The 15,672-nt window shown below is 41.5% G+C and overlaps 1 protein-coding gene across 1 annotated transcript in view; it reads right to left on the minus strand.

Annotated features, from left to right (window-relative positions):
- Positions 1–1,671: 1,671 nt before the first annotated feature.
- Positions 1,672–15,672, minus strand: part of LOC125256981 (60 kDa lysophospholipase-like) — a 44,286-nt gene continuing 30,285 nt past the window's right edge. The window contains exons 9-14 of the mRNA XM_048173360.1: positions 10,757–10,939; positions 6,875–6,988; positions 3,334–3,453; positions 2,814–2,909; positions 2,397–2,560; positions 1,672–1,928 (exon numbers count right to left, since the gene is read on the minus strand). Coding sequence (XP_048029317.1) covers positions 1,808–1,928; positions 2,397–2,560; positions 2,814–2,909; positions 3,334–3,453; positions 6,875–6,988; positions 10,757–10,939 — 798 coding nt within the window. The 3' untranslated portion in view covers positions 1,672–1,807. The remainder of the gene's footprint in view (positions 1,929–2,396; positions 2,561–2,813; positions 2,910–3,333; positions 3,454–6,874; positions 6,989–10,756; positions 10,940–15,672) is intronic.

Consider the following 15,672-nt stretch of genomic DNA (forward strand, 5'->3'; position numbering starts at 1 on the left):
TACTTGACTCTACAGAAATTTGGTGACTTCTGCGTACTGTGAGCCTCAGCATGCGCTGACCCCGCTCTGTGATTTTACATGGCCTAACATTTTGTGGCTGAGTTGCTGCTGTTGTTCCCAATTGCTTCCACTTTGTTATAATAACACTAACAGTTGACCGTGGAATATTTAGTAGTGAGGAAATTTCACAAATGGACTTATTGCACAGGTGGAAACCTATCACGGTACCAAGCTTGAATTCACTGAGCTCCTGAGAGCGACCCATTCTTTCACAAATGTTTGTAGATGCAGTCTGTAATGCCTAGTGCTTGATTTTATACACCTGTGGCCATGAAAGTGACTGGAACACCTGAATTCAATGATTTGGAGGGGTGACCCAATACTTTTGGCAATATAGTGTGTGTGTGTGTGTGTATATGTGTATATAATATATATATATATATATATATATATATATATATATATATATATATATATATATATATATATATTAGACTTTGTTACCTACCTGAGTTTGGTACTGAGACGCCTGTTTTAGGAACTCATCCTCCTCACGTCTAGTGGCAAAATGTGAGAAAATCCCATTAATAAAAGTTTACAATCCTGCTCCTGGAGGGCCACTGTCCTGCAAAGTTTAGCTCCAACCCCAATCAAAGACACCTAAACCAGATAATCAAGGGCTGTGACTGAAATTGTCCCCTATACCCTTAAATAAGACACTATTTGAGGGGACAGCTGTTTGTAGTGGTCTCCGAAACCACAGTGGATGTTATCGAGTGCACTCCTTCAATCCCACAATGCACCGCAATAACGAGTGTACAACTAATGTACTCATAATTCACTGTGCAGCAGCCATATCACCCTGTAGCCCAAGACTGGTTGCCCACTGAAGCTAAGCAGGGATGAGCCTGGTTAGTACCTGGATGGGAGACCTCCTGGGAAAACTAGATTGCTGCTGGAAGAGGTGTTAGTGAGGCCAGCAGGGGGTGCTCACCCTGTGGTCTGTGTGGGTCCTAATGCCCCAGTATAGTGATGGGGACACTGTACTGACAAAAAGCACCGTCCTTCGGATGAGACGTTAAACCGAGGTCCTGACTCTCTGTGGTCATAAAAATCCCAGGATGTCCTTCGAAAAGAGTAGGGGTGTAACCCCGACATCCTGGCCATACTTGCCCATTGGCCTCTGTCCATCATGGCCTCCTAATCATCCCTATACACTGATTGGCTTCATCACTCTGTCTCCTCTCTACCAATCAGCTGGTGTGTGGTGGGCATACTGGCGCAATATGGCTGCCGTCGCATCATCCAGGTGGATGCTGCACATTGGTGGTGGTTGAGGAGATTCCCCCTTCAATATGTAAAGTGCTTTGAGTGCCCAGAAAATATATATAAAAAATGTAATGTAAATCTATATAAATGTAAGGAATTAGGAATTAATTATGATGTACTCATAATTCACTGTGAGGGTCATGCCGGATGAATTGCCATGTCTCCCTTCCCTTCGCTGACTCGTTTTCGTTCTCTGCTTCAAATACATTATATATTAGTGGAGTAATGTAGGGAATAGTGAATGAGGGTAAAACACAGCTAAGATCTCACTTGGCATTCTAGAAACATTCAGGCAGGTGTGTTGAGGCAAGTTAAAGCTAAACTCTGCAGGACAGTGGCCCTCCAGGACAAAGTTTGGACACTCCTGGTTTACAGGAAGCATCTTCTTTATAGCCAATGCAACACTGAATGCATCAAATAATCTCTTGTATCTCCATTCATACAGTTATAAGAATAAAATGTCATTGAAGACATCAAATTATTTTTTCTGTATTCTGTATATGTGTGTATGCAAATGAGACCTGCTTCCAGCATCAACCATGTCCTCCTGGGAAAAATGTCCTTGATTCCTCCTTAGCAATTCTGCAACATCGTCATGCCTACAGACATAGAAAAATGACATATAGAGTCACATGTATTTAATTGACCTCACCTTACAAGTCACCTTTTGTGTTTTATGGAAGAAAGAAAGTCATATTAGCTGTGTCCCAATTCAGAGGCTGCATCTTTCGAAGGTCAAATGTTTCAACAGTGTGACGAAGGCAATCTCAATATGAAGGCTCCTTTGAATGCGGCCTACTAATGCATCCTTCTTTTTGTCTCTGAATTGGTGCAAAGCTATTGTTTTGAAATGAGTATGAGTAAATGCAGCACTAGCTATGAATGATTATATGGCGAGTTGCATCAGAACAGACTTGCTGTGACTCATTGATGGTTTCCAGTGGTCTAGATCGCCTTAAAGACTGTCTGTTTAAATTACGTAGCAAATAGTTGAGTCAAAGCTTTGAAATTATGCCAATTACTTTTTGTGGACCCAAAAAGCATTTGGACACTTAAACCAGTACTACCTGAAGTGTTTAGCATTGTGAAGTGGTGTATGACCAAAGCGATCTATGGCATCCACATCGGCCCCTTCATTTAGCAGATACTCCACCACATTCAGATGCCCCTCACATGCAGCGACGTGGAGAGGAGAGCGGCCATCATAGTCTGCCGTGTTCAAGTCAGAGCCCTGTATAGAAAGATATGAATCATAACCAGTATCTTGATTTGCTAGACTGCATTTAAACCAGCACAGCTGACCTGTTTGCATGCTCCTGGACCATTTGTATTATAATAAAAAATATTCAATAACAAAAAAATTGCAGGCATACACTATTGCAAACTGTAAAAAGTTTGGAATAGGCTGCATTAATTTGAATCTACTTTTTACAGGTAGTGTTAATCTTCAAAAATGGGTGTCCAAAGAGGTATCAATATCTTACCATTTCCCTTATGGCCTCTAAAGTGTCAGTGTCTCCGATCTTAGCAGCACCGCAGACCAGAGTGGGAGTTAGTGCATCCCGTATGGCGTCAAGCTCCTGTGAATGCTTCATCACATCATCATATTTTACACTTTACTATCCCATGAGGCCACAGGGGAGGATTTGTGAATGGGGCATTTTGCTGATAACAGTAATTGGACAATATTTAGCTGTGCTTTTGTAACTTGGCTGGTTAGGACTGTCATGGACAGCTGACTCCAAAAAAAATATTCTTCATATTCTGTGTAGTGGGAAGTTCACAGCAGTGGCAAATTTAAATTGATTTTAAATGGACTTTTATACATGCATTTTTTATTAGACGTATGCATGATGTTTTGTGTCAAATTCTCACATTTATTCAATGAAAAGGAAAAATTGGCATTTCATTTATTTCTTTTTATTTTTGTTCATTTATCACACACCCCTGTTTGTTTTAAGTGCAAAACAAAGGTAGAAACAGAAAAAGTGCATGTTACATTACCTCGTTACAGCTAACATTGAGGGACTTGGCCAAGACCTGAATAAAGCGACTGTCGCGGAGAGAAAGCTTTGCTCCGTCCAGGTCAGCGGTCATCTCACCACGCAGATCACGACTCAGCATCTTATGAACAAATAACATGTTTGATTAAGTTATTTAAAATGAGTAATAATTATTACAAAATTATTATCTTTTACAAATTTCATTATTAATAAAACCAATTTACTGCTTATTGTTTTTTGAAAAACTCAAATTCATGTGGTACAAGTAACATGCAAAAAAGAAAAAAAAAAGAAAATAATACTCTATCAAGGACAATCTCTTAAAATATCAACAACAACAAGAAATACACCTATACACAGCAAAGTCAGTTCAGGTTGTAAAATGCCATGCAGCGTGACTCCACCAGTGTGACCTTATTAGCTTAAAAAATATATTGAAAACATTTTTTTTTTTTCATCATACAACATTAAAAGTTTGGGGTTAATACAATTTAAAGAAGTTATTAAAGAAAGTAAAAAAGTTGCACGCTCACCAAGACTGCATTTAAATTGGTTTAGAAAAAAAAAAAGTAAAACAGTAACACTGTGAAATATTATTATATTATTAAATATTATATTATTTAAAAAATAAATTTAAAATAATTGTTTAATATAAAATAACTGTGATGGCAAAGCTCCAGTCTGATGCTGATTTGCTGCTTAAGAAACATTTATTATTATTATTATTATTATTATTATTATCAGTGTTAAAAACAGTTCTGCTGCTTAGTATTATGTAGAAACCGTGATACAAGATTTATTACTAACTCCAAACTTCTGAATGGTGTCAAGAACTGCATGATGACACAGAATGAGGATCCAAACACAGTATTTAATGAAAGGGAAAATCCAAAGACGAAATCCAATAAACATGCGAGAGCTCATACACAGGGGTAAACAATCCAAATAGACAACAGGGGTGTATTCCAGAAAGCAGGGTTAACTTACTGTCACATATACCCTGAACTCTCGGTTGATTAACCCAAAACTTGCTTACTCGAGGTATGCTGGTTCCAAAAATGCGTCCGGGAGTAAGTTCAGCCAACCCAGAGTATGTTCCCGGTTAACACACAAGACATTCTCAACAGAGCGACGAATCGATGATTCACCATGGAAACAGACGCTAAGAAAAAGCGCGCCATTCTACTTCATTCTTCTTCTTTTATTTAATGGCGATTTACATAACCTACTTGGTGCACATCACCACCTATTGGGTGGTTATGCAATAATTTTTTATTCTTAATATTGTTTGATGCTAATTATTAAATAAGATATCACATATATGATATGTATTTTATTATAGAAATTATAGCATAGAAAGTGTCCTGTTATAAAGGATAAAAAGCAGATCCATGTGTGAGATGACAATAAAATACATTCATATATTAGAATTGAATAAACAGTTATATAATGTATAATATAACATTGTGTATATAACTGTAACTATATAACAAATTTAGATACATTAATATAACCATATTGATAATATAACACACATCTAAATTCCTCTTAAGCTAACTAACCCTTTAACATAACCTGCTCCGGAGAGCAAGTTGCTTTGGTACTTACATACCCTAAAAGTTACCTCCGTTTTTGGAACTGAAAGTTGAGGTTATCCGCTTACTTACTCTTAAACATACCCAGGTATGTCACATAACCTGCTTTCTGGAATACCCCCCTGGTTGACCGGGAATCCAGAAAAAAGGCAAAATCAAGGCAAACAGGCATTAGATCAAAACCAAGACAAGGGAAACAAGGATTCCAGGGCTTAGAGTTGCAGTGTAACATAAAACTTACAATGCTTTGTAAAGAGTAAAGCCGAGTTCAGACTGCACGATTTAGCCCCAATTTTGGCTCGCCGACAGGTTTTGAGAAATCGCCGACAATGCCCGAAATCACAAGGTGTGTTCAACATCGGCTGCGGCTGGATGTAACCGATCGGCGAGATTAGCCGCGTGCAGGCAGGGAGGAGCTGAAAACGGAAACGTGAAGTCGGACACTTTCTGCTTCCCGTAGTGACGCTCACGCTGCGTTTGCATACTTTATCACAGCTGAAGTGAAATAAATGCAATATTTGACTAATACACTGATGTTTCGGAGACCTTTTCATTCAAAACTTTATGTACTGCTTACAGCGTCTGTTTTTACAAGAATAAAGTTCAACATAAGCATATATTATTTAAATAACAATGTAGTGGGGTCTACGTTTTTTTATCCTTTTTATTTTGATAAACATGACACAATACAACATTGCGACTACATGAAAAGAGCTTTAACTGTCATAAAAACAGATTTTTGAGCATTAGTGGAGTTGAAGGCATGACAATAAACACGAAACACACGTGATTGCGTCACGTGTCATGCGGTGAATCCGGCCAATCGTGAAACAGCAGTGTCGTCATCAGCACTCGTGCAGCTCCTCTTGAGAAACTGCACTGTCTGCCTCAGGCGGCTAATCTCGAATCGCTCTCGCGGTACTTTGAAGCCATACATCAGTCACATGACGTCAGCGCTGTCTCAAGTCGGACAACATTTCTTACCGGCATGCACTGCTTCAAGTCAGCCGCCGATCGGTCTGTGCGGCGCTGCATCAAGTCGAACAAGCCTACAGGCAAATCGGTGCTCGTTCACGTGAGTGACAATCACACAGTGTGAATGAGCAAAGACGCGATCTGAGAGAATCGCTGACAAGTCGCCGACGCCCGTGAGATATTTGGCATGCTAAATATCTGGACCTGTCGGCGATTCAAAATCCTGCAGTGTGAAAAGTGTTCTGACTGAAAACTACATCGGCGATGACCGACAGCCAATGAGAGAGCAAGATACAGAGCAGCGGGGAGTTCGGGGAGGAGTTATAGACCACAACATCAGCAAGCATGGCTTCGTTTAAAAAAAAAAGGCTTCTTCTCGGTCTATTTAGACCCAAGAAATGGAAGAAAAATTAGTGGAAATTTGGAAGGAGCACCCGTGTCTGTTTGACATTTCATCTCAGTCTCACGTGAGAACTCCGGTCTTGCACGCGTGATATCGCGTTGTTTCCTTGTCACATCTCGCGTGAGTTTGATTGTAAAACGTAGTTTGCGTGCCAGACAGAGTTGTCGGCAATTCTTCCTATAGTAAAGTCATGCAGTGTGAAACCTTCTGTCGCCGATCCATCGTGCAGTTTGAACACAGCAGCGACTGAATGCTGGCCAAGATAGTCATGCAGTGTGAAAAGAACAGTGACTTGACTACTTTGAACATCGTGCAGTCTGAACTCGGCTTAAGTGCATGAACCAGGCTTTTTATAGACATGGCTAACAAACTAATGAGAAACAGCTGCAGATGATCAGTGCTGATACAGGGCAAATGATGCTGGGGAATGTAGATGGGATGGTAACAGTCTGTGATGGAGTGGAGTGCCTCCTAGTGGCCCTCAAGGGCACTCCAGCTGGTGGTCGTAACAGGTATGTTATTGAACCAAATATGGTTTAAATGTATTTTTTAATAGACATTTTCCATACCTCCTTCTTCTCATCTGGAGTGAGGTCTTGTTTTCCCAGCACATAGGAGAGTTTTGAAAGAGCAGCTTCTGTGGTCATATCAAACCCAGCGACCAAACCGGCATCACTCAGAGCCTGAGAGGGAATATTAAATTACACACTGCTGGAATTCCCCTACATAAGGCCTTTAAAGGCACAATGTGTAATTTTCGCTGCTAGAGATCACTTATTAAAAACAAAGGCGTAGCTTGATGAGGCAGTGAATGAGCGTGGAATCATGGGGTTTGGAAAACCGATGGAAAGCAATATATTAAAAGGTATGATTAAAATTAAGTTACATTTTCGCCTCCTTCTTCCCCGAACTTTGGTACAGTTCTATTTGATCACTTAAATTAACATTATTGTATTTCATTCTAATGAAATAGATGCAAGTTCTGACTTACTAATCATACAGGTAACTTTACTTGACAAATTAAAATTTAATTTAATTAGGGTAATGTTTTACTTGGTCAAAACAATCATACTAAAATACATTTGAGTGTGTTGAGAGTTATGTTAATGTTACTCTGTGTGTTCACTCTGTGGCAGGTATGAGACACTTGTTGAACACTGCAGTAAGACAGATCAATATTAGAATAGGCTATCATATTAATAAAAGCTGGATGACTTGCGTTGCTAAATGGCATGAAAATAATTTTACGGTACATTATACGATGAAGAAAATGCTGTATTACTGTTACTGTGGCTATGCTAGCATTGTTTCAGAGGCATGTTATATTTGCCTGTCTCTTGTTTCAGAGGCATGTACACTGCGTTCCAAATTATTATGCAATTGACATATCAGTAAGATTTCTGTACAATAAACATTCAGATTTTAGTTTTTCTAAGAAAATGTTTGTTTGTCTATTTATCCATGTCTTTTTCGATAACTGGTATCAATCTCAGACAAAATAATTGGCCAGATCTATGGAAACCCTACTTAGAGGTTGCTCCACATTATTAAGCAAGTCACAGTTCTCATGCAATATGGGGAGGAAGAAAGATCTTTCTGAAGATAAAAAGCATGAAATGGTGCAGTGTTGTGCAAAAGGCATGAAAACAACTAATATTGTGTGAAACTGAATGGAGATTATCGAATTATCATAAGATTTGTGAGTGATATAAAGCACAGCAGAACTCGGTCAGATAAAGGCTTATTAATGAAAGTTCCTGTCAAAAAAATGTATTGTATTAAAAGGGCAGCTATAAAAAAAGCCAGTGTTGAGCAGCAAACAGGTATTTGAAGCTGCTGGTGTCTCTGGAGTCTTGAGAACCTCACCATGCAGGCTGGCAGTTGTGCTTAAAGATGCATTTTAGACACCACTAACCAAACCTAACAAAGAGAAACATTTACAGTGGGTGTAGAAATACATTTTCAAACAGTTTTATTGCTGTGGTGTTTTTTTTTGCAGCATGGGATAGTGCATAGTGCATTGTACAATAGTTCATTGTACTATGCACTATCCTCCTTTTTATACCATAGCTGAAAATGGCCAGTTATGAACTCCACATATCTTGCAAAAGTCATTTTAATACCCTCCATCTCACTTCCCAGTATTCCAGCCCAAATCATCACCCACCAGCTCCTTGCTGACGTCGCAGTCTTGTTGGAACGTGGAGCCAGCATGGAGAGCTTCTTGAGACTCCAGAGACACCAGCAGCTTCAAATACCTGTTTGCTGCTCAACACTGGCTTTTTTTATAGCTGCCCTTTTAATACAATTAATGTTTTTGACAGGAACTTTCCTCAATAAGCCTTTATCTGACCGAGTTCTGCTGTAGTCTAAATCATTCAAAAAACTTATGATAATTCGATAATCTACATTCAGTTTCACACAATATTAGTTGTTTTTCATGCCTTTTGCACAACACTGCACCATTTCATGCTTTTCATCTTCAAAAAGATCTTTCTTCCTCCCCATATTGCATGAGAACTGTGACTTGCTTAATAATGTGGAACGACCTCTGAGTAGGGTTTCCATAGACCTGGCAAATTATTTTGTCTGAGGTTGATACCAGTTATCGAAAAAGACATGGATAAATAAACGAACAAACATTTTCTTAGAAAAACTAGAATCTGAATGTTTTTTGTACAGAAATCTTATGATTTGTCTCTTGCATAATAATTTGGAACGCACTGTATATACTTTTCTTGATTTACCGCAAGTATCAAACATGTTATACTTGCAGTAAATCAAGAAAACATGCTGAGCTATATAACAAGTAGCTTTCTGTCGTTTAAAAAGTATCCAAACAGTTGATGTCGTTGACAGGCGACTCAGTGACACAGACCATTACACTGGTTAAAATATCTGATTTTCTTTGGATTTGAACATTGTTGGAAATATTTGGGATAATTCAAGTACACATGTATATAAAATATGTAACATTATTCTAGTGTGTTTTGGATATTGTAGCATATGTACAAGTATCAGAACAGTCAATAAACTTTGGAATTTTCAGAATGCTTTTAGCCTCCTGAACGGGCTATATAAATCTTGGATCGGCACCGGCCGGTCTAAGAAAGACGGGCCCTTTGGCACTTTTGTGGACCCGCTGAGGTTAAATAGACATCAAAGGGCCCCTCATGTGGACTAAGTGCCAGATCAACATTCCAACACACACCGCACACACAAACATGCATTGAAGACTGTATGTGTAATTATGCCTAAATGTAACCGCCGTTGTATGTCAAATTGCATATAGTTATTCCCACTGTATAAGCTTAGCTGGGATTGTAGTTGTGCTAGTGTAATTTCTAATGATACTATTGTCTGTAAACCATAACTTCTTTTATATGCTTTTCTTACATAACAAGCTTGGTGTTCTATGTAAAACTCTCCTTTACACCTCATTCAGAGATGTTTGTCACGTAAATGCACTGTTCTATTTTTAATGGTACTGTGAAGGAAAATGTACCCTGATCTAACATATCATATATTATGCAAATTGAGCCACAAGACAAGACAAAGAAAAGCTTTGCCCGCCAACATTGCCACGCATCTATTGGCCTTTCCAACCAAGGAGGTGTGTTGGCTTGGTTTTCCATAAAAGCAACAACACACAACTTTTCCTTTATCTCTCGTTTTGCCTCTGAATCATCCATCGCCCTCTCTCGTGCATGTCTCTCCCGGACGTCTCAGGCGACTGCGCTCCCATCACGTGCTATTCGGCATCGGGAGGACCATCTTCTTGGCACAAGCTTTGCTTTTGTCAAGCCGTTCTCTTCTTTCTTTTCCGGTTATTTTACTTCGCCAGTTAAACCTCGTTTGAAAACCCCGCCTGAGGAAACCCTCTCGGAAAGGACCAATCACTCCAAGCCAAGCGCACTGAAACTCTCCGAACTACTGCACACTGACTTGAACCTATATGCAAGTATTAATTTCCTGTATTTAGATGAATAACCTCTGTAGTAGTAGTTTTCATATATTAAACACATTATATATCCATGCTTTTTGTTCTTTTGCTCATTCACTAAAACCCAGGTCACTTTAACGTTTTTCGATCCGGCACCATTTCTTTACGCTTTAATGCTAGAATAGATGTTTATTCTCGTGGCCAGAGAATAACCTTCCTTTTTTTAATAGTCTGTGAAACTAAAAGTTTGCTGGACAAACTGGGATAGACAACTATTAAGCTAGAACTGATCATATACGTAATTGATTATAATTCGTTGTAATTGATTCACATATATGTGCATAATTCCCTCTTGGGTCGATATATGTATTAATCATTAATCATAAAGCTTTATGATTTATAATATTCATATGTTTCACCCATAAATTAATTAAATAACTGTACAAAATCACTACAATATTTTAGTCCAAAAATCGTTCATATTATGCCTTTTAGCAAAGTCCCATACCTGGCCAGTGGCGTATGAGGTTGTGACCGTACCCTGGAGGCACTGAGTGCAGTTGATCATGATGAGTCCTCTCTCCGACGCTTTACGAATCTCATCCAGCAGCTCTGTGTCGTTGTCAGGAGCGTTACCGCTGCCATAGGTCTCCAATACGATCCCATCCATAGACTGCAAGAAGGCCTTGACCTGATGAGAAAATGGATCTCATTTAAACATCTAAACATTTAAACATTCTAAAAGTTCAGCCAAAAAAGAAACTTCTGTCATTATTTACTTAAAATTGCAAAAAAATAATGAACATGTTCCATGCACTGAATGAAGAGGTTTGGCAAAAATAAGTGTGCAAATAAAGACAGACATTACCACACAGCAGAGATGGAAACTCAAGTCTAAGTCGCAAAAAAAAAAAAAAAAAACTTCCGACTTGACTTGGACTTGTGAACAACTGACCTGAGAATTGAGTTGGACTTGAAAACAGAGACGTAAAAAACATAAGTCATTTTGGTACAGCATTTCCGAATTATGTTCTCTCTTTACTATCCCACATGACAGCATGAAACACAACATTTTACTATTCATTCTTAAAGGTGCCCTAGAACTTTTTTTAAAAATATGTAATATAAGTCTAAGGTGTCCCCTGAATGTGTCTGTGAAGTTTCAGCTCAAAATACCCCATAGATTTTTTTTAATTCAATTTTTTTAACTGCCTATTTTGAGGCATCATTATAAATGAGCCGATTCAGGGTGTGTGGGCCCTTTAAATCACGTGCTCCATGCCCAAGAGCTCGCGCTTGCCTTAAACAACATAAACAAAGTTCACACAGCTAATATAACCCTCAAAATGGATCTTTACAGAGTGTTCGTCATGCAGCATGTCTAATTGCGTAAGTACAGGTATTTATTTGGAATGTTTACATTTGGTTATGAATGAGTTTGATAGTGCTCCATGGCTAAAGCTAACATTACACACTGTTGGAGAGATTTATAATGAATGAAGTTGTGTTTATGAATTATACAGACTGCAAGTGTTTAAAAATGAAAACACTAATCCAGTATAAAACAGTAATCCCTCACGAGTCACTTGAGGGTGGCTCGCATTCTCTTTGGCAGCCAAGCCAGTTGTTCCCTGCCGGTGTGCTGGCTGCACAATACATATTAGGGCCCAGCCTCGAGAGGCTGGTTCCCTGATTAGTTTTTCTCTCCAAACAGTCAGATGGCGCTAATCCTCAATTATATGGTAGCTATCTGCCTTTTTTGGTGTCCCCAAGGGGCGCTCTGCTGACCCCGCCGCAACGCCGGGGGCGCAGTAGTTCCCAGCGAGTCACCCAAGGGTGGCTTGCGCTCTTCATGGTAGCCCAGTCAATTGTTCCCTGCCGGTGCGCCGATTCAGGGCATTGTGCTGGCTGCTTAAATGATATCAGGAGCCAGTCTGGAGGCTGGTCCCTAAAAAAAAAAAAAATCCTGAGGGTGGTCCTCTCCGGAGTTAGATGGCGTTCACCTCTCTTTCCGTCTGTCTTCGGTGCCCTCAGGGGGCGCTCTGCCAATCCCACCGCAGTGTTGGGGTGCAGTGGTTCCCTGCATGTCACCCGAGGGTGGCGCGCTTCCTCTGCAGCCATGTCAGTTGTTCCCTGCCGGGGCTCCGCTTCAGGGCACTGTGCTGGCTGCATACACACTACCAGAGGCCAGTCTCGAGAGGCTGGTACCCTTAGTAGACTTTTTGTCAGAGTGAGAAAAGTCTGTCAAAGGTATCTCAGTGGGTCCTGCACACAACGGGGTTCTATCCTCTGTGGTGAACCCTGAGCAGGCTCTGGTAATGGCACAAGAAGTAGAGACACTCTTGCGAAAGGAGGCTATAGAAAGGGTCCCTCCTCCCAGCAGGGAGTCTGGGTTTTACAGCCGCTATTTCATTGTGCCAAAGAAAGACGGAGGATTGCGTCCGTTTTTAGATCTACATCAGTTAATTCGAACAGTAGCAAAGCTCAAGTTCAAAATGCTGACAATAAAACATATTGTGTCACAAATCAGGTCCGAGGACTGGTTTGTGACGATAGATCTGAAAGACGCATACTTCTATGTATCAATCCTTCCGCATCACTGGAAGTTCCTGAGGTTTGCTTTCGGGGGATGAAACATTCCAATATCGGGTTCTTCCCTTCGGCCTAGCACTGTCACCCCGCACCTTAACCAAATGTGTAGATGCGGCTTTGACACCATTTTAATCTGCCCTTGCGTATGCAGGGCTCTCGTCTCCCTCTGATCCGCATTCTTAGTGAATACTACACAAAAAAATACACATACGATTGGTTGATTCTTGAAAAGAGAGCTCAATCAGAGCAAATGGCGGTTCAACATCGAGATGTTGTTCTCGCTCACATGAGAATATGGTTGGGGTGCACAGAGCGCCCTGAGACTAAACGTGATGATATATAGAATAAATATAGAATAAATATTACAAAGAAAAGTCCATCAATATTTCTCCAAATGTGCTTTCTCCAGCTCAGAGAACCACTTGTCTGGGCGTGGTATGGGATTCGTTGACTATGCGAGCCCGTATATCTCCGGCTCATATATCATCAATTCTCACTACCGTCTTAAGTTTTTTGTTTTTCAATAACCACGCATAAACGACATAAAGCAAGGCCAGTCACTCACTGTCAGGGCAATTCTCCAGTTTTTAGAAACTGTTAGGTCTTCTCAACTACACATACGATGGCAGCAGCGTCCAACGTATACCTACCTGTTGGCTAAAACCAAGGGATTCTCACTGAGGGGGAATTCGTTTCGTATGATCAGAGTCACACGGCGCTGCTTATGTGCTCTAGACATATGGAAGCAACCTTGGTTCCTATCCCAAGGACCTGTGCTGGGGGCTCTCAGCCGTCGCGTCAAGCTAACGACAGATGCATCCCTCACGGGTTGGGGGGCGATCATGAGTGGTCGCTCAACTCAAGGTCTATTGCAGGACCATCGTCTCTCTTGGCACATAATTGCCTGGAAACGATGGCAGTATTTCTGGCATTGAAATACTTCCTTCCAGACCTCAGAGACCAACATGTGTTAGTCAGTATAGACAACACATCATATATAATTCATCAGGGGGTCTGAGATCACGCCCGCTTTATAGACTGGCGAATCAGATTTTCCTGGGGTCCCAAGGGAAACTGCTGTTCCTACAGAGCAGTCTATATCCCGGGGTACCTGAATGTGGGAGCAGACATTCTGTCGAGGCAGAGGCCGAGGCCCGGGGAATGGAGACTTCACCACTTCACCACGAGTAGTTGAAGTTCTTATGGAGAACTACGGCTAAGCCCAAGTGGATCTGTTTGCGTCTCAAGAGACGACTCACTGTCCACAGTGGTTCTCGATTTCAAACCCAGCACCTCTTGGGCTGGATGTTATGGTACAGCCGTGGCTGAGGCTACCGCTGTACACTTTTTCCCTGATTGCTCTGCTCCCGGGAGTTCTGGAGAGAGTTCGCCGGGACGGGGCCCGTCTCATATTGGTAGCCCCGTACTGGCCGGCCCGAGTATGGTTCTCGGACCTGGTCTCTCTCCTAGACGGGTCTCCATTGGAGATTCCGATCAGGAAGGACCTTCTCTCTCAGGCGGACGGTCTAATACTGCATCTCCGCCCGGAGTTATACAGACTGTGGGCGTGGCCTCTGAGGGGGCACGTCTCATAGACTCCGGTCTCTCAACTGAGGTTGTTGAGACCATACTCCAGTCCAGAGCTCCCTCCACGAGGAAACTATATGCACTAAAGTGGAGATTATTCACTTCTTTGTGTGAAAATCACCAGTGGGATCCAGTCAACTGCCCGGTTAGCGCAGTACTGGATTTCCAGCTGGACAGATTTTCTTCAGGGTCATTCCCCTCCACGCTGAAGGTGTACGTGGCGGCCTTAGTTGCTTACCACACTCCTTTAAGTGGGGTATCTTTGGGGAGACACCCGCTTATTACTTGTTTCCTCCGTGGCACCTTGAGGATTAGACCTGCAGTACGCATAAGAGTTCTGACCTGGGATTTCTTTCTATGGCTTTCTTCGAACCTTCGAAGTAGTGTCGGAAAGGTTCTTAACACTAAATACAGTGTTTCTTCTAACTATTTCGTCTCTCAAGAGATTTGGAGACATTCAAGCCCTTCGGTTTCTCCATCGTGCCTCGAAAGGGATACATTCCTAGGTTCTCACTAATACTGCGAGACCTATTGTACTGCAGGCCTTCTGTCCTCCTCCTTTACGTCATCGGACCAAGAAAAGCTTAATCTGCTGTGTCCAGTACGGGCACTAGATGCGTATTTTTGGTGCACCTAGCTAAGGTCTCCTAGCGTCTAAGCAGAGAGTGAGCAAGTGGGTGGTCGAGGCCATCTCACTTGCTTATGAGTCGGTTGGATAGCCTTCACCATTGGCTGTTAGGGCTCACTTTACTCAGAGTATGGCTGCCTCGAAGGCTTTAATCACAGGGGTTTCCCTGTCTGACATTTGTGATGCGGCAGGCTGGTCCTCTCCGCACACAATTGTAAAGTTCTATGAACTTGACCTCAGCTCCACTCCAGGTGCGCAGGTGCTACTGTGAGCTGTGCGCTTCGGCTTCACACGATTGGTCACTTGCTCATATGGCGACGTTGGGATTAGCATTCCCATAGCGGCTAAAGCAGCGCAAGTTCCCTTGAAAGGGAACGTCTCCGTTATGTATATAACCTTAGTTCCCTGAATAGGGAACGAGACACTGCGTTGCCCTGCCATACTCCCTGCATGCCCGAGAGCGACTTGCTTCAGACTTTCCGAAGCTGAATGAGAGTGTTTTCGGGCCGGCTTTATGGTTCCTGGTCAGTGACGTCACCCGCCTATGACGTTCCGTCTCCTGATTGGACAGATTTCATACTTGCTTCATGACGACATCACGCAGAGGCATTACCATA

The sequence above is a fragment of the Megalobrama amblycephala genome, linkage group LG21, assembly GCF_018812025.1.
Source record: "Megalobrama amblycephala isolate DHTTF-2021 linkage group LG21, ASM1881202v1, whole genome shotgun sequence".
NCBI lineage: Eukaryota > Metazoa > Chordata > Actinopteri > Cypriniformes > Xenocyprididae > Megalobrama > Megalobrama amblycephala.